Source organism: Alternaria arborescens (genome assembly GCF_004154835.1).
Source record: "Alternaria arborescens strain FERA 675 chromosome Unknown contig_3, whole genome shotgun sequence".
NCBI lineage: Eukaryota > Fungi > Ascomycota > Dothideomycetes > Pleosporales > Pleosporaceae > Alternaria > Alternaria arborescens.
In genome coordinates this window covers 613291-640645 of record NW_021167858.1, presented here as the reverse complement: position 1 = coordinate 640645, position 27355 = coordinate 613291, and the positions used below count along the sequence as shown (strand labels likewise).

Sequence of the window (27355 nt, the reverse complement as noted above, 5' to 3'; positions counted from 1 at the left end):
ACTGGTGAGTTTGTTACGAAATAAAACATATAGACGCTAACTGTATTACTGACACAAGCACACTGATGGTATCGAAAGACATGTCATCAAACAGCCGATCAGAGTCTACCTTGGAGTTCCTTCTCAAGAAATACCGGCACTGCCGCCAATCACACGTGCAATGCAGTCCTTCAAAGTTCTCGTCTCACAACATCTATCCTTCAAGACTTTTGGATATTGGACTTGCTCAGCGCAGCTTAGTTGTGCTTCGTAGCACTGGACTGTTACCCAAACAAGATTATGTATGTCTATCTCACTGCTGGGGAGACGCGAAACCGCTGGCACTCAACCAAACGACATACTGTACACTCGCTGCAGGGGTACATCTTGAAGCTCTACCAAAGACATTTCAAGACGCCATAGCGGTCGCCCGACGCCTTGAGATCCAGTATATTTGGATTGATTCATTGTATACAGCCCGTGTTGTAGATATGTATGCTTGAGCTTACCTTCCCAGGTGCATTCTCCAAGATGACGAAGATGACTGGGCATATGAGTCTAGTAGGATGGGTGATATTTACGCAAATGCGGTTTGTACTATCGCAGCAACTGCGGCAAGAAACAGCAGTGAAGGCCTATTCTTCGAACGAATTCCACAATTACACGTACCACGAGTTTTGGAATTCAACTTCGACGAGAAGGCGGACTGGCTGAAAGAAAAGGTGTCAGGGTTTCCGCTAGTAGGGAACTATTTGTGCGATGTTCACTACTTGGCCCAATCTTGCGTCGAGCGCGCGCCGCTGAGTAAGAGAGCTTGGGTATGTCAAGAGCGACAGCTTTCGCGACGAATCTTGCACTTCACGAGTACGCAACTCTTCTGGGAGTGCCACGAATGTTTGGCGTGTGAAACTTACCCCGACAATCTTCCACCTTGGGCGCAAGCATTCTGGCGGTGGGACGCTACTTCACTGAAGAACCGAGTCTGCAAAATCACGCATCGAAACGAAGATGACCTACCAGACAGCTCAAGCCCTTGGCTTTCCGCTAAAGTTCTTGACACAACTACCTATTTTGAGTGGCTTACGTTTTGAGACCAGTATGCAAGTTGCGTGCTCACTCACTCCGCCGATAAGCTTGTAGCTATCAATGGCATCGCGAGATGGATATCCCGAGCGACAGGGGATGAGCTTGTTGCTGGTCTGTGGCTTGGCCACATAATCGAAGAGCTATGCTGGCATCGAAGAAAAGAGATAAGCCGGCTTCGAGAAGAACAGCTATACTGGCATCGAGAAAATCTAGTCTCCCAAACGAAGATATGGAGAGCGCCCACATGGAGTTGGGCCTGTCAAGACCACAGCATACACCGAAGCTTGTTGACCAAGTTTCATTGGAACCATAAAACACGACATGCGGAGGCTGAACTTGTTGAGACTAAGGTGGAAGCTAAGACCTCTGGCGTATTGGAGCGTGCATCAATGTCGATCAGATGTAAGCCGTTGCAAGCCACTTTCACAGCGCAGGTTAGCCCCAAGTTTCCGCTTCGCGAATACATTCCCTATTATGGTACATTCAGATTAGTGGATAACCGTGAGGAGCACCAAGATTCACTGCAAGAATTCTCCGATCCAGACACGAAATTCCAGTTGGATAAACTGGATACCTGCCTAGGTACAGGACAACCTGGTCCACAATACGGCTACATTGTTGTTTTGCAGCAATGCGTTCACGGCCAGCATTCCAAAGCAGAACGCAAAATCGGAACCTATGAGAACCAGGGAAGAGAGATGAATAACAAGGAAAGAAAATCTGACGGCAAAGAAGCCGACGAAGCTATCGAAAGACCAGGAACATCATGGGGGGAATCAGACAGTGCCGAAGCACTCTTCCTCCAAACACGGGATAATATTACGTTCGAGAGAGCGGGACTCATTCAGTTCGGAGGTTCCAATGCAGTCGGTCGGATCCTCGAAGCGCATTGCATCGCAGAAGAGAGGGTGATTACGCTGGTCTGAATGATGGCGTGTCTCTCAAGCAAGGAGAAACGATTACTGCAGACCTAAAGCCTCTCGTAATACCCGTCATTCAGTCGTTATGCGAATCTTCACGACCTTTCTCTCTTTAGAGCCTCTATTTTGTCAGGACCTTTGCTCGGATGCGCTCATTACATGCACTGATATGATATGGAGAACCAAGGACCGTTAATAACACAAAACCAGGTCTCCGGCATCGCGTAGCTGGTGATACAGGGTCGCGCTCGTCCAAGCAAAGCCAGCATGCCTCATCAACGATCAGATTCAGATCTTTCTAAGTGATTGCGAGGCTTGGTATCGCAAGCCTGATCTTGTGGGCAGCAAAAGACATCCAGAATGTCCGACAGGAATGGGAATAATTGTAACATGTCACAACACGTCAAGCATCTAGACTTTGGGATTAACACGGATGGAATTGACACAGAGAATGCGATTTCGCAGCAAGGCTGTGCGATGTTCATGCAGCAGCTGGTTCATGAACATGAATACAACACGCTTCGTGGTAGCTGAGTCAACAAGCGGGGGCAGCGAAAGCGACAGTGAGGGAGTTGATGAAGCTTCTGAGAAGCGAACTATGAGAACTCAACGGCGCGGAAGCTTTGTCTCTACACATGCATGACAAGATAGCCTTTCATAGAACAAAACCTAGTCACTCCAGCCGCTCTCGCGCCTTCGATGGGATACTCGAGGCGCGTCGCGTTGCTGGAGAGCGGACGATCGCTATCGTCTTAACAGACTGGTTGCCCAACGAGGGACGAAGAGCGCACTTCACCGAGCTTCTTGTGGATCGCTATTTTATGTGGCTGTACAACTCTAGTCTCGTACAAACTTTATGTTGTCGGGATATCCATTACTCCAAGACGTTCGTTGCACGCACGAATACAGTATGAGGCGTCGGGGTGAAGCGGGCGTTGCCATTGCGCGTCCCTGCAAAGTGTTTCGCGCTCGGTGGAACTAGCAAATTCTTGCGGTAATTTGTTCGTACAACAGTTGGGATGGAGGGCTGCAGCTCTGTCGATCGCAAAAGCTGGAATCCGGAGCGTTGAGTCGACTGAAATCGAAATCCTTCACTGGCCTTGTTAGGAGAATGTGAGCGCTCACCGTGCGCACTCGGCATCCGCATCTGGTTTAGTGACCAATGCCGATCGTGTATGTTTCGTGTCGCAACATAAAAAAAGCTAAGTGCTGACGGCTAAGCAACACGCTTGCTCTACCACGATGTAGAAGACAGGGCGCGTTCCAGATTGCCTGCTTATGTGTCTCGTCGGACAGTTGATACTGACCGATGCGGCAAGGAATGTCTAGATTCAGAAGGAAGCTCTGCCGATTGTAGTGCTTGATTGTCTGGTGATGTATTCAATGTTGCTAGGCTATCCCCGTGTCTGTTCACCGTCTTGCTTGCTGTCGCTTATCAATGTGAGCAGCATAGCTCATCGGCTGCGGCATGTTCCAACACATTAGATGGATCTCAATTGGGCCAGAGGAGATAGATCGATATAGGCGTTGATTATGAGGGAGAAAGAGAGCACAATGATGCCAGGCAACTAGAGCATGTCAGGGCCGTTGCCAAGGTACCAGGTACAATCACAGCACGGATACCAGTACTAGCGAATAATCCCAGGGTCACCTAGAGCTTCGAATCTCACACCGGCTTTCCAGTATGGAGACGTCCTCAGCCTCATGCTTCATTCTACCCGGTTTGGCGCAGGATGCGACTGTCGTGGCAGTCCCTGCCTTCCGCGCGAAATAGCCATCGCAGTCGCCGTGCAATACAGGTTGCTCGAATTCTTAGGTACGTTGCGTCGAAAATCTCTGTTCAATCTTGCGAATTCCGAAGATGACCACAGCATATGGTTCTTGCACGTGGTCCTTCAAGTGTCTAGTCGATGTCTTCTCCTGACTCTAGAGCGCCCAATTCAGTTCCCCAGACCTAGTAATGAATTCCTAGTATGAACGCGACCCTACAGTGGAGGTCTTATCTTGGCTCGCTCTATAAGGTACGATGTAGGTACCGTGCGTCCCTTTAAGACCCCTATAGAGTAAGGCCGGTTTGCGGTGAGGCCGCGACTGCGTACGATACACGACCGATCGGCAATGGGTGCCAAATGCGCAGCTCTGTTCCAACGTCAACTTGGATTGGCACACGGCGAAGCGGCAGAGTACGTTAGCACCTGCCAATCCACCAAGAGATTGGAATACGAATCACACCGAGATCCGGACCTTCTGTACAACGACAGCTTGGGGTCTTTGGTTTGGCGGTATCGTTATCCGGTCCTTTGGAGCATAGCCATACTGTCAGTATCAAGGTAGTGATGGGAGTTGTGTCTCACGGAGAAATATAAATGCCTTCAGTTCCCTCCCACCATTTGGATTATCCACCGCACTCAGTCGTCAAATCATCGATTCAATCACTTAGTCAGCCTTCCCTAGGATCAAAATCGTACGAATGATTAACTTCATGTCTCAAAGTATCCTGCTAATCGTTGTTTATAGCAACTCTACAACTCTTCCCCGCCAAAGCCACACAACTTCACAACGCCAACATGCAGCTCACCACCATCCTCTCTGTCGCTATCCTCGCCCTCGGCGCTGCGGCTCAAAAGACTGGACCTAACGGCAAGCGAATCTGCGCTGGAGGTGCCATCTCTTGCGAGTACCAGAAGGGCCGTTGCGCCAACATCTGCGGCGACTCTCATGCAGACGGCTCTGGTACCCCTGCTTTCATCGACCCCTCTTGCTCCTGCCCTGAGGGTCAAGCCGACAACTTGTACACTGGTGCTGCATGTATCGATGTTTTCCGAGCTCTTGGCCGTCAAGGCTGCTAAGCGATATGGACAAGTCTACTTCTCTTTGCCACTTAGTAATTCCGGTTGGAGATGAGCGACCACATCTCCCTTGGAGGAATGTTGGAGATATGTAACGCAATGTATGGAGCGTCAGTAGGGCCTAGTAAACAAGAATTCTTGTTTTCAATATTCGATCACTTTGATGTGCTTTAAGCGACGTAACACTTGCTGCAAACAGGATTCTTGACATGGATCTCTGCGAAAGGCCAGGCTGAAACTAACCTTGTTGTTTGACACGAGAGGTTCCTTGACATCGAATCAGCCTAAGCTGATGCAGACCTAACGGCTGATATCACGATCACGATATCGCGCAATTTTTGCTTGTTTTATTTGCGCCTTTCGCATCAGATTCTACGGAGACAGGGGAAAAAGGACTTGCTATTACACATGTTACATCTTTTCCTGTCAGAAGGCTAGGCTATGGATCTGCATGGCGCGTTGCTTCGTTAGCCGAGTGCGGTACAGCAGGTATGTTTAGGTACACAGCAGGTGTGGTTACACAGCAGTGACAACACACCTGGGCTTCGAGGTCTATTCAAGTGAACCTCACCCGTCAGATTCATGAGCAAACGTTCAGAATCGAACTCTTACAAAGATATTTGCATCAGCCGTGTCGAAAGCGATCCTAAAAGCCATGCAGGCGTCAGAAACGAAAGTCGTCAATACGTTACAATCTGTCGCCGAGCTGGCTGACAAGCTTGTCTCCATCCATACACTCAGACGGAAGAAAGCACTCCCCAGGTCAGTTATTTACATCGAACTTGAAGGTCTAAATTTTCGTCGCGAAGGCTCAGTCTCTATCTTGACCCTTCTCATCGACCTAGAGACCTCACCGAAGCAGGCCTACTTTATCGACGTTCACACACTGTGCGAAGAAGCATTCAACACAGCGGGTGTAGGTAAAACCACCCTAAAGAACATATTGCAGGATGAAGAGATCCCCAAGGTCTTCTTCGATGTTCGCAACGACTCCGACGCATTGTTTTCCCACTATGGTATCGCCCTGCAAGGTGTCGAGGACGTACAACTCATGGAGAGTAACAAACGAGAGACTACTGAATTGAGAAGATACTTCAACAGACTGAAGAGATGTTTCGAGACGACCTTGTCGTGTGGATTCTCCCGACACCGATTAGATTGATCAAAGGCCAAGAATACGGGAGAGAGACTGTTCGAAGCCGACCACAAGGTATTCAACGAGCGACCGATTCCAACACCAATCATTGCATACTGCGAAGGGGACGTCCGATGTCTCCTCCAGATACGTAAAAGACTGATGGTGCGGCGGTCCCAGCAATGACATGACCTCGTGCTTGACGAAATAAAGAAACGCGTTGCATCGACTCACGCGCTCGACTATCAACCTCATGGCAAACATAGGGCTTTGGCTCCGTGGAGTTCTGAACAGGACGCTGCGTTGGACAGATTAAACTGTAAACCCACCATGGAGGAGTACTAAGAGGCGTTGTAAATTCATGGAAATGAAATTGAAGCGATAAGATGCATTTTGCGTTCAGCCGTCGGCGAATGGGAACGGTGTCCATAACAATGTCGTAGCTGCTAAAGTTCTTTTTTCGTGGTCCTTCCGCAGATTGATTGGGCTCCTACCTCCTATGATGATACTCGTCTCGCACGCTTCGATCATGTCAGCGATGAAGTGCACTTGTCCTAACTTAACATCGTGTTCCTCTTATACTTGTGAACTTCAGCATTTTGGTGTGTGTGGTAGATAGGACATGGAGCAATCGTCCTTGCACAGTGGGAGTTTGATATACAATACTGTACATATATCTACATACGAACATGGCGCGCAATCATGCTGTGCGATCGCTGTGCACCTCCTCATCCTCATCCTTCTTGGTGGTCTCGTACCGCTTACCACGGAAAGCATACACACCCCAGTTGCTGCAGGTAACGTCATGTGGGTCCAGGTCATTCAGGTCCCACCTCAGACTCCTGAACAGGTTCTCACCCGGCTCAAGCAACATGTCCATCTCATTGCCAAACCTCTTGTTCAGGAAGTCGACATCCTGCTGCATGTCCCATGGGCTGTACCCGGTTGCGATGATAGGAACCTTGGTCTCGAGGAGAAGGGGTAGCGTCTCCTCCCATTCGTGCGCGGAGGCTGGGTTGCCGAAACCGGGATGGAAGACGACGAAGCAGTCAAAGTACGGATCGTACGGGTAAAAGTAGCCCGTCTTGTGGATGTTGTGGTAGTACTCGACGAAGGTGCTGATCTTCAAGGAGTTGCTGATGCGGTCCTCGACAACAGCACCGAAGGGGTTGAGAGGAGTGCGTTCGGGCAGCGGTAGTTCCTTCTCGCGGTTTGCCATACTCTCAGGGCCGATGAAGTTAAGGGAGAATTGTACGCGGTGGAAAAGGTAGGAAAGTTGCATCCATGTTTCGCGGGGTAGGGAGGATTCTGCGCGTGCGCCGAGAATGAAGAGGCGAACGGATGGAGGAGCAAGGCGGGCGTTCTTCCAGGTGTCTCCACCACCTGTTCGCGGTGGGTGGAGGGTGTGACGGAGGGCTGTTGAAATTAGCATCATCCTAAGTGGGCATTCGAAGCCTACGTACCGCTGAAGCTCTTCAACCCTTCGGGTGTCATGCGCCCGTTCTTCCGGATGTTGTAGGGACTCAACTCATTCAGAACACTCGCGATCGTGATGGGGTATGTCAACAGCTTCGTCGCCTGGCGCATCTCTCGGTCCTCATTCAGGGCGTCAAAGTCTCGGGTGTACATGTATGTATCCCAACTTGTCATGTTGACCAGAATCTCCTCCATCTGGGGCTCCGCAAATTGGAATTCCTTGAAGAAACGTCCACTTCTCAGATCATGGTCGTCTTCATTGATTTGTTTCAAAACGTCGCAGACCTCCAGATGCGCCTCGTAGTCGTCGGCCCAGTGCTCTTCACAGCAGTATACTGGTACGCCACAGTCTGGACACTCGAAATCTACATGGGCGGGTGGAGCGCCTGTCTCGGATGACTTGCGTGCCTCTAGGTCCATGGGGTTGTTCGCCGGACGTGTCGGCTGATGCGAGGGGTGTGGACAGTAAGCATGCTGGCGCATAAACGCAGCACGTTTGCGTATTTCGGGTATAGGTGAATCGGAGAAAGAGTTAAAAAGGTTGTCCTCGGTCAGGACCAGCTTCCGTCGATGACCCTCTGGGTCAATGTATTCGAATGGTTCGAACGGCTTCTCAAAGGCCCGGTTCGGCGTCGTGGAGAGGTTACGCTTGGGCAGGGCGAGCTTTGGCGGTGCTGGACTTTTGGTGGAGTGATTCCGTTGCGACGACACCTTGGGCGCGAGCTGGCGAAGGCCCTGCGACGGCCGTAATTGAGATCTCGACGTCTTGACTAGCGACAGACATTGTCTGCAGGTATATGGCGTCCTCATTGTGAAGTCTCGACTCGCAATTGGTGTTTGCGGCAGCTGCGATATCGTGACATGATCGTCTGCGAATGTTAGCGCGGCGTCGGTCAATACAATCGCCGATTGGCTAGATCCCCTCCGAAGACATCATCACCCCTCCCATTCTTCGATGTATCAATTGCAGCACCATCACTGTCAACCATCAATTCATAAGAAATACATGATGCATCTCATGTAGCATCTGCACAGATGCAACTTTAGGATTACTAATCATGAACGCCTGATGTACGGAATGCGCGGATGAGGCTGATGCCCATACGTCCCAGACGACCACTTTGCTGCTGCAACGACTCCAAAAGGTCAATGTCCGAGATTGTACTTCGGCAGGCGACAACGACAGCACTTCCAGGACATCGGAACGCCCCTGTGTCCAATCTCCTGGCTAATGGGTTCTCAACAAACGAATAGGAAGCCAAGATAGACAAGCCGAATGCACGTCGCATCTATACTCTAGTCGATGTGTTCGTGCTTACGTCCGTGACCCTTAATATAAGTAGCACTCCGCTTCCGTCACAACAAAATCGCTCTATAATGCTTCTTAAGCAGCAGTGACTGCGCCGGAATAATTGTTTCAGAATGCCGTTCGTGGAGAATCTCTACAGCGATCGCCATACGGCACTATACTTCCCCGCAAGCTAACCCCAGAATAGCAGCATAGTCGCAGCCCTCATAAAGGTACATGTAGTACAACCACTCCACGCATTTCAACGTTAATCCTGTTGCACTCCGACGGAAAAGGTCTTGTGCTCAAGATGTCGCAAACATCTCGTTTATTACCTTTCCTTTGCACATTCATCCCAGTTTCGACAGCGTTATCATTATGGTCCACCACCCCTGCAAATAGCAGCGACATCATCCGCACCACCTACCCGATCGGAAATGGTCGTCTTGGTGCAATGCCAATTGGTCCACCAGGTACTGAGACACTTACTCTGAATCTGGACACTCTGTGGTCAGGCGGTCCATTTTCAGCATCCGTAAGTCTGAATAAATCTGGTACATACTCAAGTCATACTGATGCGACGCATAGAACTACAGCGGTGGAAATCCAAACTCTTCCGTTGCTGAGTCTCTGCCGGGTATCCGGGAGTGGATCTTCACCAATGGAACGGGGAACGTGACAGAATTGCTGGGTCTAGATGACGCATACGGTTCCTATCAAGTTCTCGGCAACTTGAGTGTAACCATTCCTTCGCTGGTGGATGTCGATGTTGCCAATTATACACGCACATTGGACTTGAGCAATGGCATACATACTACCTCGTTTAGCTTGAACGGTAGCCATATCGAGACTGAAGCCTTTTGCTCCTTTCCGGATCAAGTTTGCGTCTATACGATTCGGTCTTCAAATGGACTGCCAGCTGTTGAAGTAAGATTGGATAATGAGCTGGTCGACCCTGAGCTGCGGAACGCTACCTGCGTTAGTGGCAACGGCACGGATTCCGGTTATCTGAGACTGGGGGGTGTGACAGAGCTTGGTCCGCCTGAAGGTATGCGGTATGATGCGATTGCGCGAGTGGCATCTGGCAGCAATATCAACACGAGGTGCGATAGCAGCACCAATCTGCTGACCATTGGATCTGGCAACGGTACAAATAGCGTTACGATAGTGCTAGGCGCTGGAACAAATTACGACGCAAAGAAAGGAACACCAGAGTCTGACTACTCATTCCGCGGCGAAGATCCAGGTCCAGCCGTCGAAGCAACGACTTCTAACGCCGCTGCAAAAACACTTTCTGGTTTAGTCAAACGCCACATCGACGACTTCACTTCTCTCACAGGCCGCTTTACATTATCTCTTCCAGATCCCTTGAGGTCTTCCCAGACACCAACATCAGAAGTCATCGCACGATACAACGCAAATAACACAGCGGGCGACCCATACATCGAGAACCTACTCTTTGACTACGCGCAGTACCTCTTTATCTCCAGTTCACGGCCAGGCTCTCTTCCACCAAATCTCCAGGGACGATGGAGCGAAGGTCTCTGGGCTGCGTGGTCAGCAGACTACCATGCAAACATTAATTTGCAAATGAACCATTGGACAGCCGACCAGACTGGATTGACCGACCTCCAGTCACCATTATGGGACTACATGACCGACAATTGGGTTCCGCGTGGTAGCGAGACAGCTGAGCTACTATACGGCGCACCAGGATGGGTGGTACACAACGAGATGAATATTTTCGGCCATACCGGAATGAAGAGTGGTGCTGAGTGGGCAAATTACCCAGCTTCTGCCGCATGGATGATGCAGCATGTGTTCGATCATTGGGATTACTCGCGCGACGAGGCGTGGCTGCGAGATCAAGGATATCCGCTTATGAAAGGTGTTGCAGAGTTTTGGCTCAGCCAGCTTCAAGAAGACATCTTTAATGACGACGGATCACTGGTTGTCAACCCATGCAACAGTCCCGAGCACGGTCCGACAACATTTGGATGTGCGCACTATCAGCAGCTCGTACATCAGGTCTTCGAGGCGGTACTCTCCACGATGACCATAGTGGGCGAATCAGACACTGCTTTCATAAGCAATGTCACCGATTCGCTTCAGCGGCTTGACAAAGGGTTTCACGTTGGATCGTGGGGCCAGATCAAAGAATGGAAGCTTCCTGAAGAGCCATATGGTTTGGAATTCATCAACGACACTCATCGCCATCTCTCTGAGCTAGTCGGCTGGTACCCCGGTTACTCGCTCTCCTCCTTCCTTGATGGCTACACAAATAGCACTGTTCAAGACGCTATCCGGCAGAAACTGTACAGCCGAGGTAACGGTAATGGCCAGGATGCGAATGCCGGATGGGCAAAGGTCTGGCGCTCAGCTTGTTGGGCCAGACTGAATGACACAGATCAAGCTTACTATGAGCTCCGGTATGCCATCGAGCAAAATTTTGCTGGAAATGGATTCAGTATGTATTCCGGTATCGAAACGCCATTCCAGATCGACGCAAACTTTGGGTTTGGAGGCGCCGTGCTGAGCATGCTTGTCACGGACATGCCGACAGCTGCGGGTGGTGAAGAGGATAGAAAAACTGTGGTGTTGGGTCCTGCGATTCCAACAAGCTGGAGCGGCGGGAATGTAAAAGGATTGAGATTGAGAGGCGGCGGAATTGTTGACTTTGGGTGGGATGTGAACGGAGTCGTTAAAGATGTGAAGACATATGGTAAGCTCGAAGGTCTGACCCTGGTGAACAAGGAAGGTACTGCGCTAGGGTAATGAGAGAAAAAGCTGTAGAAAGTACGGCCTTCGACTATTATTCAGTGGCTGTTTTTGGAATCAGCCAATCCACCTCATCTAGCACCAAATCATGTGGATATATGCCATGTTTTCGGTGCTTCCCATCTTTTTTTATCGACGACAGAATCTTTAGAGCAGCTTGAACCCTGAGATGTTTCAGTTGCAGAAGTAGATGCCACATCCGCGACATGCACAACCTTCAATGACTGCGCCGCAACCTTCGAATCGTCCTTGTTGTCGAACCAAGACGGCGGATAAAGTAACTGCAGATTCCTCGCACCTCTACGCTTGTTTCCCCTTTCCAAATGCCCTCCCTCGACATAGATGTTCGCATTGTGACGACCGTTGGGTGGGCTTTGGCCCTCATTCCTCCAGAATAAAGGACGCATGAGTGGTATGCAAGCTACCAGGATCATGACTGCGGTTTCCAGCTCGCTCAAAATCATGGCAAAGATTATATTCGGTGTTTTAGGGATGTCGTCAAAGTCCAGCTTCCAGAGTAGCTTCTGGCGATAGATCGTGATAGCTATAGTCCTACAACTAAAGTCAGCTCATTGCAAACGTGAATATGTCTGTCGCATGTACGTACCCGGTGCCCAGTCCCAACATGACAATCGCAACCACTTTGCGACTCCACGACACTCGTAGGCGGAATATATACGGCATCGGCAGCACGATAATGACCATATCGATGATGAGGTTCAACACGCCCTGGGAAAAATAGAACGGATTTTGGCTAGTGCACTTATCCGGATCCTTCCATGCCTGCGCGAGCGGTTTACAGATAGACAAGGCCGTGATCAAATCCACTAATATCCAAACGATGATTGTTGCTCCAATGTAGCGGCATATGACGAGCATGGATGTGTTGGGTATGATTGAAGTGTACATGAGCAGGACGGATAGCTTCGAGAGACAGACAGTGATATTCCATACAATGGTCATAACTAGCACGCCTTTGAAGAGGATGTAGAGCACACCGATGCCGAAGCGGGCTACTATGGTGTACATGTCGAAACCGAAGGCGCCGTAGTACGCAAGATAGATGCAATTGGCGCATAGCGCTGTGTGTGAGACCTAGGTTATGTCAGTAGGTGCGCTTTTCTCACAGATACTAGTTGCGAGGCATATGCGATGGATGCCTCGACCGTAACATAGCGCTGTGAGATGGAAGAATGATGTGGCACCAAGGCTGCGACAATGCAATAGTCGCTGTAGTCGAACTTTCTGCGAATGTGTTTCGCGACAAGACGCAGAATGACTGCAATCCAAGCTATCGCGATGGACGCGCCAGACAAAGCCAGAATCCAGACCTGCAGGTAATTTTCGATTGGGATGACCATGTTTGGTGATTAATGAGAGTGACGGAGATAAGAGTCGCGATAGCCAAGGACAAAGAAGTTGAGCGCGCTCTCTGAAGACATGCAGAGAGTTGGAAGAGAAGACTGCGCGGCTCCAGAGATGCCGCACTTGCTAAAGTTACTCGTCATACGGGTTCGTGCGTGTTGTGTAGAATCGTGGACCACCTGGCTGGCCATACTTCTTTAATCAGCTGAGGGGACAGCATATTAGAGGATTCTATCCTTTACATCCTGCACCAAGAAACTTCAAAGGGATCTCTGGATAGTGCAAAGTATGTAGATAAGTAGTTCGAAGCCATGGCTCAAGTGAGTTTTGAATAGCTCCCGAGTAGTAGTTGAACAATAAAGATGCAGCCAATCACAATAGCGGTCCACTCGGAGATTTGTGCCTGGGCGCACGGAAGGTGGGTCGACCACACTCTATCGTCTTTCCAAAACTCTTTATATTACTGTAGCGCATTGCTTCAATAGAATTACGCCTTGCTTGATAGGCTAAAACGTGAGCTGTATCTCACTTTCGTCTGATGCGGTAAAGTAGGGCTGTTAGGAGCACGTTAGCAGACCAAGGGTGTTTTGGTGAAGTCTTAACGAATGCAAGCGACTCGGATGTCTGCGCAGCTTATCCATGGAACAGCCAGGTACGTTATAGTCTTGAATTCTAGGGCTGTTTTGATGTTCGAAATGCGCGTTGGGCCGTCGTGCGTGTTGGGTCATCACGCACGGTACGTACCGGTAGCCTGCCTTGGCTAGTTCACGCGGACGAAATCAGGAGCCGCGCTAACTCCCGAGGTGGATACTGCGACTAGTCTTGCAAGACGTGTCGATATCACTCCGATCGGATGACGTATCGACGGTATTTCGATTGGACGACGTATGAACTGTACCTCAATCTCACCACGTACTGACAGCACTTCGACATTATTTATCAGCATTGCCTAGGTGCGGGTGTAGCTATTGATCGTTTGCCGCAGCTGTGAATCGAGTCTATAGAAGCTAGATAGTCTATTAGTAAGCATATTGACGAGAGTCGTCATGATATTGGTTGATGTCACGTCTCCTCAGTATCGACTGAAAGACCTCGGCAGTGTGCTGCATCATATATAAGTGACCACCTCCACGCGAGACCGGACATTACTATCATCCCATCTACACTACTATCAACACCAGCTCAATATCTCTCGCAAGATGTCTCACCCAACATACGTCTTCGGCTCTCACCAGATCGAATCTTTCACGAAAGACGATTTACAGGCTCTTCTGGACATCCTTAAGAGCAGAGGTATTAGAAACATTGACACTGCCCGCGTCTATGGCGACAGTGAGAAATGTCTCGGAGAGGTGAAAGCTGCCCAGTCGTTCATCATTGACACCAAATCTCCAGCATTCGCTCCGAGAGCGCTTACTGGCTCCTCACTTAAGGATGGTATTCAAACATCCCTCTCACTCCTTGGAACCGAAAAGGTCGATATTTATTACCTCCATGCTCCCGATGACAAAACACCCATCGAAGAGACCGTGGATGCCATTCAGGAGCTACATCGCCAGGGCAAGTTCGAGCGCTTCGGTCTTTCCAACTTCCTACCCGATGATGTACGAAAGATCTATGCGTACGCAAAATCAAAAGGCGGAGTTGTTCCTTCCGTATACCAGGGCAATTACAATGCCTTTGCTCGCACGATTGAGCAAGATCTTTTTCCTATCCTGCGCGAACTAGGTATTGCCTTTTATGCCTACTCGCCACTCGCTGGTGGCTTCTTCGCCAAGAATCCGGACGACTTGGAGAGCAAGAAGGCAGAGGGGAGGTTCGACCCATCAACATTTGGCGGCAAGATGTATAATACCATGTACAACAAGCCCACTGTGATCGAAGCCTTGAGGCAATGGAATAAGATTGCGGAGTCAGCAGGCGACTCGGGCGTAAACCTAGCCTACCGCTGGGCGGTCTTCAACTCCAAGCTCGATGCGGGACTTGGTGACGCAATCATCATTGGAGCAAGCCGGCCAGCGCAGCTGGAGAAGACGCTATCAGCACTTGATGCGGGCCCTTTGAAGTCTGAGACAGTGCAGCAAATCGAGCAACTGTGGAAACTTATGGAGAAGGATGCACCGCTGGACAACTACCACTCCTTTGCAAAGGCCTCCATGTAAAAACCACTCATATATTAGGATGTAAATATACCTACTTGTATAGAACCGTGAGAACCACTGTTCGTCTACTATCATACATTCAACACCTTTCAGGCGCCTAGAAACTCCTGCACTAGTTCGGAGAAAGCCTTTGGAAACTGAAAGAGGTGACCATGTCCGGAGTCTGGGAAGACTTGCAAATAGGAGCCAGGAACCTTTTGCTGGAGGACAAAGTCGCCAGAGGAAGGTGCTAAAACATCGCGTGTTCCGGAGGTAATAAAAAGCGGCGCCTTGATATTTTTCGCTTGCTCCAGGTATGTGGAGTTCCGGGTGAAGTCGAGGATAGCTTTGAGGTGTCTAGAGGTACCAGGCTCTTGCACTTGGTTCGTCTTGTTCTCGCCTGGCACATTCCGCTCGGTGATGCGATTAGCGTAGTCGATAGCTGCAGCTGTGCTAGTGTTGGAAGGGTAGAAGAACAAGCCCAGGCCTTGGTCTTGGGGAACTACAGGCTGGCGAGCAATAGCAAAAGTCGCATCCGTGGCCAGTTCAATACCAGGCCCATTTCCAACAATCGATCCAGCGATGACAGCCTTCTCCACAAGGTCAGGGTAGTTGATGGCAATGTGCTGCGCAACACCGCCTCCCATAGAGAAACCGAGCAAGTTGACCTTTTTCACTTTGATAGCCTTCAGGAAGGCAACCGCTGTGTCCCCCTGGGCCGCGATAGAGTCGCCGATCTCACCAGTGCTGTGACCGACACCGGCGTTGTCGAACAAGATAACGGGTCTGAATTGAGCAATGTAATTGAAAAGTAAGGGATCCGCGATGTCCATAGTCGCACGGAAGTTGGCGAGAAAGATAACGGGGTTTCCTCTTTTCGCACCAAAAACCCGGTACGCGATTTGGTCGCCATTGACGTCAACGTATTTGGTCGGGACGACTTGGACCAACTTGGCCGGAGGGTCAATTAGAGCAACTTCTCGACATCCACTATATGGCCTTGTTACCTTCCATTCGGATCTTCCCTCGACATTCTTGTAGTGAGCTTACCTGACAGCTAGCCCGGAAGGAAACGCGGCCACGCTTGATGCGCCGATGAGGGCGGTAAAAGAAGTAAACCACCTCATTTTCTTTCTTGCGGATGCCGGATTTTGTTGGTCGAACGGAGTTCTGATCAGAGCTGGTGATTGTGAGAGGTGTGATCACTGTCTAGGCCTCCACACTTTGGTCTATATATGACAAGAGGACCTGCAGAATGGTTTTCTAATCATGGTCCCGGCCGATCCTAAACTTTCACTTGTAGCTTGATAGCTAATTTCAAAGTGCCCATTGCTTGTGCAGAAACGCATGGGGAACACCGCGGTGTCTAGGGACGTGGTATGATCGGAGCATCGTTACCATACACAGTGGCGGTACTGTAAACTACGATTACTGATTGGAAAATAAAGATCGCTTCCCGAGCAACTGTGGTCGGACAGATGATGGGCCGACGCGCTTGTTGATCAATCTTGATAACATGATTAGATGCTGTAGCAATGAGAAGTGCAAAGCTATCTGCTTACCCGAAACGATATGCTTGGTTTTACTGGGATCATACGTGTTTTGTTCTCGCGAAAGTTATGAGGCGCGATGAGGTGTGATGAGACTAGGGGTGCGGACACCTTGAGTGGCTGGGGGCTAGCCAGCCCTGCTTAGGGAGCTGGAAGCGAGCCTGGACGGGCATTGTCGCCGTCACCAGGCTAACGCACCTTTTGCCATGAGCTTACTTCCCATCGCGACTTCGCATCAGACGATGGCCAAACTCACGGACCTCTCTAATGAGATCTTACTTTCCATTGTTGCATACTTCACATCGGGCGATGCGTCCAATGTTGGAGCCTTACTGAGCTTATGTCGAACGTCCCGCACGCTAGTATCTGTCGCGCGACCGGCGCTTTACACTTGTGTGCAATTGGCAGAGCCAGTGGCAGACCCTTTGAAATCTCTCAAGATCTTCCTCAAAACTTCGATAGAATATCCCGAGCTAGCAAATAAGACGCGAGAGCTGATTTTATTCAACGACCGAGGAATACGCTACGAGTGGCCTGACCTTGGACGCGATGACACATTCATGAGGTTATCAACATTGATAGGAGGGCATGATGGTGAGATCGAACCGGAACTCTGCTACAAACCGCTTGCGTTATACGTTCTTGCCCGAGTGCCAAACGTCCAACATGTTCACCTTGAAGCGCAGATCGAACCTCCACGCGCGCTGCTAAAACACATGCACGAGAAAAGGGATGCCGACACTTCATTCCTTGCTAAGTTGAAGACGTTCCACTTGTAAGTACACCTACAGAATATAGAAGCTGCTTAGCGACTCAGCACCTGCATTCAGGCACAATCTGCAGATTTTGCTGACTCAAAGATCTGCAGGCACAAGCGATATGAGAAGGGACCAATCAATCTGGAAGACTTTATTCCCCTCATGCATTATCCTGCCTTCGAAAGATTCACGACTGAGAGCGATGTATCAGACATAGCAGGCGAGTGTCCTACTACTAATATAGTGACACACACAGTAGCTGAACTGTTTTGGAGCTTGGGGCCGCTCTCTATTATGAAGGCACTCTTGTACGCATGTCCACGCTTAACCGTCTTCAAACTCATCATTCCAGACGGGAGGCGCCATGATTGCATGATGTGGGACGTAGCCTACCAACCACTGGTTTGCCCTCGAGATATGGTGAAAGCGCTACTAGAAAACCATCGGCGGATTTTAGAGACGCTGCACTTGGACTTTCGTTACTACTACGACCTTGGTGATCCAGATTTTCAGCAAGACCTGTGGGAGACTGGTGTGGGCCCAGATGACTATATGTGCCCCTCGTTTCGCGACTTTGAGCATTTGTCGCACCTGACGATCGAATTCGAGAAGCTTGCTAAGCTCGGTGACCTACCGGTGTCACTCAGATTATTGAAGCTGCAACGCTGCCAGTTCGCAGATCTAGACGCGACATATCTTCAGGATCTTGCACGATTGAAAGAAACATGGTGTCCAGTTATTGAACACGTCGAGGTAAGTGGCCACGAAGTCACTGACCATGCCTTCGTCAGAATTCGGGAACATGCGATTTTCTTGGATCTACCACTCCACGTGTCAACGGATGGACGGCACCTTCTATTCCAAAATGTGGGCTACCATTTAGAGATTCAGAGAACGGAAGCTTGAGGCTAAAATCCGCCATGACTTGAGAATTGTTGGCCAGAGTCAGAAGAAAAGGAATCAAAACTGCCTGAACCACGCTTCCGATCCATTGAGTACTTTTCCATACCCAACAAAGCCGAAAATCTGGAAATGTGCGAACTTAGTTGTAAAGTGCACGTAGTAGTGATGGGATTTCATAATGGTGATGCAGATAAGAGAAGCTACTATATATGAGCTGTCATATCGTTCTCCAACCATTGGACGGCTTTCCCCGGCGTTGGATCGACGGATAAGAAACCTAATTTTTCTCGTTACCAAACTCGATTCTTTGTCGTCCAGCCCACGTGTGCGGATAGAAATATCAAAAAGTTGCTGTCGCACAGATCAGCTACACCGCGATTACTGTGGCCATATGGTTCCAATTCTTGCTGTAAATGGCGCACAAAGTATCGCCACATCCTCCGGACCCTGTTTCTTCATACTAAAGACGATTGAGATTTTTAACAATACATAAGCCTGATCGCAGTGTTGTTTCCAAAGTACCATACTAGAGACACTTCGCCTCACCATCTTTTCTCATAATTCGCGAGCACGACCCTCATCTATACCTATCCTAGTCATCATTTTAGCTCAGCAATCTATCACTAAAATTACCGACATAGTCTCTTTATACATCGTTCTAGAAATGCACAACACCATCATCCCTTTGGTGGTCACCGTGGCCACTGTTGCCCTGGCCTCCCCCGTTGCCCAGCCTGCGGCTACCAGAATGCCTGTCGCTGCCACTACTACATCCGGTAAGAGTCTGTAAGAACTGGAATCGAGAAATATTCTGATCTTGTGCACTGATCCTCAGGCCTCTTCTCTGACGGTGTCACCACCTCTGTCTCTGACCATGATCAGACTCATCGTAAGGCCGACTTCGCTCAGTTCGAGCAAGACAAAGCGTCATTCAGTTCGAGAGAGGCTCAGAGGCAGCAGCAAGAGGCCGAGGACTTCCACTATCATTACAGCGAGGCTAGCGTCAATGAGGAGGATCCAAACCAGAGGGCGTGGAAGGATCATTGGGGTATGACTGAGAAGATGGACTGGAACAGCCTAGCTGAGAAGAGAGATGGTAAGAGAAAGCACGGCGTCGTTTGCAGCATCTTGTAGGTTCTGGGTAAGTCTGTCGCAGGTTTACCTATGAGTGCTCCTGCTAATTTGCTGCACACTCGATCAAGATACGAAGACGTTATTTGGCGATTAGACCATGACGTAGCTCTAAGGTTCTCACAGCGCCCACAAAAAGGAACAATACAACTTTAACTCGTCGGATCATGAACAAGTATCGTTTGTGGTGACAACTACATCTTACTATAGTGCTCCGCCAGCCATTCTCACTCTACAGGCCCTGCTTGAATGTGATCTCACAACGATGCGCTTTTGGTGCAATTAGGAAGAAATTCTGTTATCAACGTCAGCGCGCATTCCACATGTACAGCCTTCACATCTGACTTACCTCAAACTCCATACTCTCGGGCGTTGTTGATTCGGCCAACCTTATACCTTTGCAGTCACGGAAGAAGAATGCAACAGCATATCTCAGTTCCATGCGCGCCAGATGGATACCGATACACGATCGTGCACCAGCACCGAAAGGATGAAACGCGAGCTTAGCGGCGGGTGATTGAGCCTCTGCAACCATACCCTCTTTGTCGGCGATCCAGCGTTGTGGGTTGAAGCTATGAGCATTAGCTGATGGTGTTCAGTATGAGACGGCGAAGCGACCTACGTCAAGGGATCACTCCAGATCTTAGGGTCGCGATGGAAGGTATACGCCTGGGTGTCAACTGTAACTCCCTGTGGGATATAATGTCCAGCGAATTTGGTACCACCCTGAGGTACAACTCTCGGCAGACTGCTCGGCGCAGCGCCATACAATCGAAGCGTCTCCTCGATAACAGCGTTAAGCAATGGCAGCTTAATCAAATCATTCTCCGTGAAGCCCTCTTCCAACGCCGCGGTCTCAGCCTCGAGCGCCGCCTGCAGCTCCGGTCGTTGCAGCACCGCCCATGTGAGGTAAGTCAGAGTAACACCCGTAGTATCGGTACCCGCGATGATGACGTTCATAGCTTCGATTCTGACATCCATGTCATCGATGTGGCCCTCACCTTCTTTCTCGCAGTCCTCAATGACCTTGGCGAATATGTTGTTCTCGCCAGTGCGCGATCGTGCTGTTTCTACGGCTTTGCCTGCGCCGGCAAGAATGAACTCGTTGGCGTTGAACATCTCTTGTACTGCAGGAACGGGAACAAAGCGTAGGAGGCGGAGGAAAGGCATCTCGACCATGATACCCGCACCCATTGTCAACTTCTTGAGCACACGCATGAATTGATTTTGCTGTGAACCGTTAGCTGGTGCATCAAGTGTCTATCGCTTTGATTGCTTACATGTCCCGACTCCAACATGCCAAATGAGTCTCCGAAGGCGAGGTGGGCGCTAACGTCTGATGCGAGAAGCATCCACCAGTTGTAGACATCGGCGGTGCTTTGCATGGCATCGGCTTTGATCTTGGTCACGGCCATAAGCGCCTTGTCTCTTACCACCGACTCCCAATGTTCAACAAGGTAGGTCCTGCTGAAGGATCTCGACAATAGCTTCCTTCGAGGTCCATGCTCACGTGGGTCAAGCATGGTAAAAACACCGGCCTTAGGGAAGTTGGCCAGACGGAGATACCACTCGCTCTTCATGTACTTGGTACCAATCTTGTGAATCTCCTTGAAGGCATCCAGGTCGGCGACGGCGACTTCAGTGGGAGATAGTCGCACAATGGGTCCATATTTCTCGTGAAGGGAGTCAATGTAGAAGATACGTTGTCCTGTTACTACGGCACGCTTCAGACGGTAATGCGTGAAGCGAGTATACCAAGGACCAGGTAGATGCTTCGTAGGGCACGTAAGGCCAACATAGAGGAACTATCATCGTCAGTCGTCGTCGTGGAAGATTGATGGCTTCCAGGCGATTACCTTTGCCACTAGTAGACCAATGGCCAATAAAAACGCATAGGCGAACGACGCCATAGCACGATGCAGATGTTGCAACCGTATACTAGAAAGCCGAGTGATGGTGGACTGAACAGCCAAGACTTCGAAGTGTTTTCGGTAGATGGCAGGAACGGTGAAAGTGAATATCGGTATCGCGGTCTAGTTCTTGCTACGAACTTATAGAACTCATATTGATTTCCATATACACAAAGAGGTTCTCTTATCCATGTTGCTTTCTTCTTTTCGCTAGTCCAAACACTACCAGACGACATCGTGTACCAGGATTGCTTTTGCCCTCACCGGCCGACGGTCAACTGGGGACCCGGTAACGATAGTTCACCGTACCTGTAGGCCTCCGAGTACTGTTGCATGTCTCCTTCGTGGCATAGGCTGACTGCACGCGAGTGACTGTCAGGGCAATGCGGGCCAATGAGAAGCATCGGGCGCCCACCCACACCAACACGTCCAGATGAACCCTTGCCGAACAAAGCATAAAGCAAATCGCCTGCGCCGAAACCTGCATGAGGGTCACCTGGAATGGGGCGGATTAGAGGTGTGAGAACTTAGGTGCTCGTTTGAGGTATTGTATATCGTATTGACTGCTTGCATGCACTATCGTGAGGGTAAGCACCCCAGACGACGTGTTGCAGACAAAATCATTAAGGTTGGCACATTCCTAGCAAGCCGAAGTCAGCGAATTTTGCAAGCTTGGTGGTTCGTGGAGTCTACCACAACATCAAGTCTGCCACCCAGCCCCGCTTGGCGGGGGTGTAGGATTTGCGGTGTGGTCGCTATATGTGGGTTAGCGAGAACACTAGATGTACATCACTGGAACGATCGCCGTGAGCTTACCGCATACTGAGGTTCTACCCAATCTCCGAACCGTCCCCATACCCGGCCCTAAATCCCTACCCAAGTCTATACCGAACGTGAATTCTCTGGGCCCGCTAGATGGCGTGCGGGATGGCGCTTGACAGACCCTCAGCACTCGCGGGTTCTGCTTGTGTTCGGGTTGAGAAGGGCATGCCGAAAGGATGTGGCTAGCCCGCGTCTAGGGCGAAGGCCAATGGCTGATTGTTGATTGCTGATCTTGCAGTGAACTTTGCGACGATGGCTTTGGTGTGAATCATCGGAGTATTGGAGGCGCGAGCGGCGATCGGTATTTGAACACGCGAGACGCGATCATGTATGAGAACGCTCACTGCTATAATTTTTGGTTAGAAATTTACACAATTAGATAGCGGTATTAGGGCTGAGACTCACGTATAAAGAAACTTCATACTTGGTTGACCTCATCACCTTGTAGCTCTCATATCTCAACTTCCTCTGCGTCTTACTCCGGAAACCCATCAGGACCGATCGCTGTCGCACGCGACCAGATATAGATGTGGCGTGTCGGACATCGCGTTGATGTTTCCACCATGCTCGTCAAACGCGCAGTCTGGATTATCGTGTTTGAACGAAGGATAGTGGGTAGCATCTGCAAACAGCTAGTTCAGCTACAGGGCATGTACCTGGAACGATTGCGGATGTAACACTGATTCTCGCTCGCAACTACCTCTGGTGATACGCGTGAAGAGTAATCGGAGGTTAAAGTGGGCACTTGTGTCACCTTAGGAAGGGTGGTGACGTCATGTTATCCCTGTGGCCGTCATACCTAGGTAGTCAAGGGTATCGCTCTTGTTGTTTATTTAACCATTGCTTGAGAGCAACAAGCCTTATCTTGGGTATACAATCTTACAACTAAGACTCAGTGGCAGTTGGTGTGCTCAAGTGTATATGCGACCTTGTGCAACGGGACCGCATGTGGTTCCGTTCCATACTTTGTCACATCACAAGCCTAGAATATTGATCGCGTGCCACAACATATTCGGGCCTACCTAACTTTTATCGAGGGACATAATTCCGGCAGGTCACGATAATGTGGTCTAGGCGTGTTGTGAAGCAATGACGAACTTTAATTAGCATCCACTCCATAATTCAATCTTGTCATCGGCCCTGCAAGAGGACGATCCATTACATGACGCAGGCAAGTCAACACTGAATTGAACTGGACTACGAGAGCTCGGAGTTCGACAATACCGGACCTATCCAGGCTCTTCCAAGTCCTCCAACCTTCTAGTATGCACCCTTAAGAATCATCTTTGTCCTCATCCCATGCTGCTGCAAATCCAGCGAATCCTGACATCTGCATCTTCACTCGCTCCTGCGAAGCCCGCCAAATCTCAACTCTACATCTCTTGAATCCACTCTCCATTCGAACATCACCTTCGCCATTCATGTCTACATCATTCCGATGCTTCCGCTTCATAACTCCAACAACACTGGCATTTGGAGAGGGAAAACTAGCCTCACCAAACGTAGAGGAAGGCGGAGTGTAGACCTTCTCCATGGGAGTTTTGATACGCTTACTACCAGCGACGGAGGCGAATGGCGACATGTTTTCACACGAGGCGGAAGTGGACGGACGAGGGCGCTTCGTGCCGCGGCTTTGGGGTGTCGTGGGCTCGCGGTGGGTCTCTAGCTTCGTTTTTTGCCTTTTGTGGCTGGACGACAATGCATCTTGCTTGTCGTCTTCGCCCGTGGAGGAACTACCTCGTGGCTGCTCATCATGAGCAGCTGAGCGGTCTGTTCCAAGGTTGACTTCATTAACAGACAGATTCGTCGCATCTTCATAGCTCTTGCGTTTGTCGTGTGTGTTGAGAGGGTTCTCTTGAGCGAATCTCTCGCGCTGCTTGCGCTCAGTTCGCTCTTGCATGTCTCCCACAATCCACTCGATTGTCTCGAGTCCCTCAGGATCTGGGTTGTCTGCCTGCTCACATTTACGTCCATAATTTTCCAAGAGAAGTCCGGCTACAGCCTCGGTGACGCCGCTCTTAATCTGGGGTGCAGCGCGGACGACTTGCTCGACACAACACGACACATAAACTATGTTGTTGCCCTTTTCCTTTAGTTTCCTCCACCGTATCGACTCGACCGCTGAGAGGATCGATCCGGTGAGGACTTCGCGAACGATCTCTTGACATGTTGGGCAGTTGAAGGGCTTTTCGGCATGATTCTGCTTTTTGCAGTTGCTACCACATGGCTCGGAACTGGAAACCCAGTGGCCGCAGAGGAGGAGATGTTTGGTGTTATGACTGCAAGGTAGCATGCCTGGATATTCTGGAATGAAGTGACGCGAGCCGCGGAAAGTGCCAAGGTAGCCGACGGGGAGGTTATTCTCAGGTGTGTCTTCTTCTATGACAATGTCGTCGACCCAGCTTTTCTTAGTATGTGGTGTGATGGGTGTTTGCTGGCGGTCTTGTTGACGCACTGGGATCGATTGAGGGCGGCTGCTGCGGTGGACTGATGTTGACGAAACGGTGTCAGATGGCCCGCTTGGAACACTTTCAGCTGCTATGTCTTTTCCGTTGTCTTGTGAATATTTGTTCGATAGATGGTGGGCGTCGTCCCCATCAGGCAGTGTTGTTGAAAGTGTCGGAGGTGACCGGAAGTCCGCATCGGGCATGTCGATATCCTCAGATTCGGTAGAGGGGTCTTTAGTTCTCTTGTCAGCGGAGGTCGTCACTGGTTTGGCATATAGGGGAACTTGTGGTGGCGGGATATCGTTAATGTTAGAGGTGCCTGTTCCCTTGACACGCGAGAAGAGATATCCAGACAGCGCTGAATTAGGAGCGCTGGAAGACGACTGCGCATGTGGCACCCTTTTCGCAAACTGCGTAAGAGGGGCTCCAGAGTTGAAGGCAGCGCGATATGCTGGATCGGAATTGCTATTTGACGTTGACGGCGAACTACTAATTTGGGAAGACGCCGCCTTGGTCGGTATATCGTCAGGCTTCCTGGGGGCATTCGCGCTACCACAATAGTTAATGAGTCTGCGAAAGGTGCTAAGCATATTTGGTATTCGCTTTTGGTTATTCGATGTGTTGAAGGAAGGCTTCGATGGATAATTAGCCCGTTCTACGAGGTGGTGCAAGTGGAACAATGCTGTGAACGGAGAATGGTATATATAGTTAGGAGAGCGTGGGGCATCGGTACTGTCACAGTGCCAAGCGAAGTGAAAGGTTGTGTTGATATAATGGCGCGGAGGGTGATTTCAATGACAAAGGCTGGGCCTAATTTGCACTTCCACTGGCTATGTGGCCAAAGCGCATGACCGTGTCTAGGCCATGATGTAAACTTGGAAGAGTAGCGCCTAGGGACATAGAATCATAGATTATGTTGCTGTTTGTAGTAGTTCCTACCTCTCCATCTCATGTAAGTCTTTCCCCCCATCGACAGCCTTGGAATGTTGAGCAGTAGCGTCGGTTGGCTCATGGCTTTTCATGGCTTCCAAGACTTCGAGGCCCACATCTGCTCGAGGGCCAGTAAAATTCTTGCGTCCATCTACGAACCATTGGAAGGTGCTAATGAACAGGATTATACCAAAGGCGACGACGCAGTAGTCTGGACTAGTTAGCATAATACATGTAATCGGCAAAAAACACTTACTCATGCTCGAAGCTGAGACGGGCAATTCAGGCGGGAACAAGAAGAGAACAGTAGTGACAATAGTGTATGCGATACCAATCAAGTTCGCAATCCAGCCGAAAGGTCCAGGCAAAACAAAGGCTCTGGGTCCGAGCATCTTCCTACCACGGCAGACATTGATCATAACGGGTATCGCATAACTCACACCCAAGGCAACAACTGATGCTGAGATAAGAGCGTTGAAAGCGCTGCTCGATCCGATTAAGATCAATCCAAAGAGAATAGTCAAAGTCGCAGCCAGAATTAGGGCGTTGAGCGGCTGACCTAGGCGTGGGTGCACCTTTGCGAAAAACTTGGAAAATGGAAGGCCGCCATCCCGAGCGAATGCGTATGTCATGCGACTAGAGGTGGTCATGATGGCAGTCTCTGCGAAGAGAATGCAAACCAATGGGAACATTAGTAGACATGCTGCTCCAGCTCGGCTGCTTGTAGCATTATACAAGATCTGTAACAAGGGGCCTGGCGCTGCTGAGATGATGGACTCTGCGTCGCCACCGGAGACAAATAGCAAGACCATGAGGAAGATGAAGCCAGTTACTGTTCCAATACAGACGCAGTAGATCATGATCTTTGGCCCCTCAACCGCAGCATTCGGAATCTCCTCGATCATATGTGCGACTGCATCGTAACCGGTAAGCCCAAAACCACCTTGGAGCAAGCCCAGAAGCCAAGCAATACCGTCCGGCCAGCCCGTCTCATTGATAAATTCGGTGAAGACGAATTCTGCAGACGCGTATTCCGGGGATGAGCAAGCTAGGACGGTAATGCAGACAATCGCAAAGCCGCCGATTGACCAGATGAAAGCGCCACGATTGACGTAAGGCAGAAGGTTGTTCATAAAGGCGTTGATGATGAAGGCGATGATCGTCCAAGCGACATAAATCAGCCAGACCTGCCATGGATGCAGCGTGAAGTTGGGATGGTACAACGCGATTAGGCCAGAGATGAGTTGAGACGCTAGTAAACCTCCGGAAGTAGTCAGTGCAAGCCATCCGGATACATTGATCCACCCAGTGATAAAAGACGCGAGTGGAACCCATTTCCGCGGGGTAATGACGGCAACCCAATGATATCTGCAACATTGTGAGTTGATAATACAAAAAACTGCTCGGAGATGCTTACTGTCCACCAGCAGTGGGATATGCCGATAGAAATTCGGCCAGGGACGCGGCCAGACACAAGTTGCATATACCGGCTGTGACGAGTCCCCATATGACGCTGGTTGAGCCACCGGAAGGCAGAGCTAGTCCGATTGACGATGAAAGCGCCGTCCACGAGTTCAAGATGGCGAAAGCAAGCCCAAGCATAGACAGTAGACTGAAGTTGCGCTTCAGCTCACCCTTGTGGCCGAGAGCCTGCAATTGGGCCTCGTCATCCAGTGTATGTCGCTCATCGGGCTTCATGGTGGCGTGTCCAGGCGGCGAATGAACTGACGAGACAGGGACTCGATGTCTACGGAACGAGAGACGAGGAGACGGACTCTATATAATCCTCGGCTTGACGATGCGACCCCGAAGAACGCGCGGATGCTGTGTCGTTAGGCATGCCGCCATCGACGTCGGCTGATACGGATAGGGCATGTCCAGCCTAGT

At 50.1% G+C, this 27355-nt stretch overlaps 12 protein-coding genes across 12 annotated transcripts; 6 read left to right on the top strand and 6 right to left on the bottom strand.

Moving 5' to 3' along the window:
- Positions 1–1454: 1454 nt before the first annotated feature.
- On the top strand, positions 1455–1991 carry AA0111_g1676 (hypothetical protein; the record flags this gene model as incomplete). The annotated part of the gene is made up of 1 exon (XM_028647361.1): positions 1455–1991. The coding sequence occupies one exon, from the start codon at positions 1455–1457 to the stop codon at positions 1989–1991; it is 537 nt and encodes a 178-aa protein (XP_028510593.1).
- Positions 1992–4552: 2561 nt separating this feature from the next.
- Positions 4553–4834, top strand: AA0111_g1675 (hypothetical protein; the record flags this gene model as incomplete). The annotated part of the gene is made up of 1 exon (XM_028647360.1): positions 4553–4834. The coding sequence occupies one exon, from the start codon at positions 4553–4555 to the stop codon at positions 4832–4834; it is 282 nt and encodes a 93-aa protein (XP_028510596.1).
- A 655-nt stretch (positions 4835–5489) lies between these two features.
- AA0111_g1674 (hypothetical protein) lies at positions 5490–5996 on the top strand (the record flags this gene model as incomplete). The annotated part of the gene is made up of 1 exon (XM_028647359.1): positions 5490–5996. The coding sequence occupies one exon, from the start codon at positions 5490–5492 to the stop codon at positions 5994–5996; it is 507 nt and encodes a 168-aa protein (XP_028510595.1).
- Positions 5997–6669: 673 nt separating this feature from the next.
- On the bottom strand, positions 6670–8255 carry AA0111_g1673 (hypothetical protein; the record flags this gene model as incomplete). Its single annotated transcript, XM_028647358.1, has 2 exons — positions 6670–7385; positions 7433–8255. 2 exons carry the CDS (start codon positions 8253–8255, stop codon positions 6670–6672), a joined length of 1539 nt encoding a protein of 512 aa, XP_028510689.1.
- Positions 8256–9043: 788 nt separating this feature from the next.
- On the top strand, positions 9044–11508 carry AA0111_g1672 (Alpha-fucosidase A; the record flags this gene model as incomplete). The annotated part of the gene is made up of 2 exons (XM_028647357.1): positions 9044–9268; positions 9322–11508. 2 exons carry the CDS (start codon positions 9044–9046, stop codon positions 11506–11508), a joined length of 2412 nt encoding a protein of 803 aa, XP_028510597.1.
- Positions 11509–11597: 89 nt separating this feature from the next.
- AA0111_g1671 (hypothetical protein) lies at positions 11598–12540 on the bottom strand (the record flags this gene model as incomplete). The annotated part of the gene is made up of 2 exons (XM_028647356.1): positions 11598–12063; positions 12119–12540. 2 exons carry the CDS (start codon positions 12538–12540, stop codon positions 11598–11600), a joined length of 888 nt encoding a protein of 295 aa, XP_028510599.1.
- A 1535-nt stretch (positions 12541–14075) lies between these two features.
- Positions 14076–15038, top strand: AA0111_g1670 (hypothetical protein; the record flags this gene model as incomplete). The annotated part of the gene is made up of 1 exon (XM_028647355.1): positions 14076–15038. One exon carries the CDS (start codon positions 14076–14078, stop codon positions 15036–15038), a length of 963 nt encoding a protein of 320 aa, XP_028510598.1.
- Positions 15039–15127: 89 nt separating this feature from the next.
- Positions 15128–15850, bottom strand: AA0111_g1669 (hypothetical protein; the record flags this gene model as incomplete). The annotated part of the gene is made up of 1 exon (XM_028647353.1): positions 15128–15850. One exon carries the CDS (start codon positions 15848–15850, stop codon positions 15128–15130), a length of 723 nt encoding a protein of 240 aa, XP_028510934.1.
- A 3126-nt stretch (positions 15851–18976) lies between these two features.
- On the top strand, positions 18977–19362 carry AA0111_g1668 (hypothetical protein; the record flags this gene model as incomplete). The annotated part of the gene is made up of 2 exons (XM_028647352.1): positions 18977–19004; positions 19064–19362. 2 exons carry the CDS (start codon positions 18977–18979, stop codon positions 19360–19362), a joined length of 327 nt encoding a protein of 108 aa, XP_028510935.1.
- Positions 19363–19591: 229 nt separating this feature from the next.
- AA0111_g1667 (putative sterigmatocystin biosynthesis P450 monooxygenase) lies at positions 19592–21269 on the bottom strand (the record flags this gene model as incomplete). The annotated part of the gene is made up of 5 exons (XM_028647351.1): positions 19592–19654; positions 19709–19931; positions 19982–20589; positions 20640–21164; positions 21216–21269. 5 exons carry the CDS (start codon positions 21267–21269, stop codon positions 19592–19594), a joined length of 1473 nt encoding a protein of 490 aa, XP_028510940.1.
- Positions 21270–23364: 2095 nt separating this feature from the next.
- AA0111_g1666 (hypothetical protein) lies at positions 23365–25128 on the bottom strand (the record flags this gene model as incomplete). Its single annotated transcript, XM_028647350.1, has 1 exon — positions 23365–25128. The coding sequence occupies one exon, from the start codon at positions 25126–25128 to the stop codon at positions 23365–23367; it is 1764 nt and encodes a 587-aa protein (XP_028510941.1).
- A 345-nt stretch (positions 25129–25473) lies between these two features.
- Positions 25474–27166, bottom strand: AA0111_g1665 (hypothetical protein; the record flags this gene model as incomplete). Its single annotated transcript, XM_028647349.1, has 3 exons — positions 25474–25679; positions 25725–26836; positions 26886–27166. The coding sequence occupies 3 exons, from the start codon at positions 27164–27166 to the stop codon at positions 25474–25476; spliced, it is 1599 nt and encodes a 532-aa protein (XP_028510938.1).
- Positions 27167–27355: the final 189 nt, after the last annotated feature.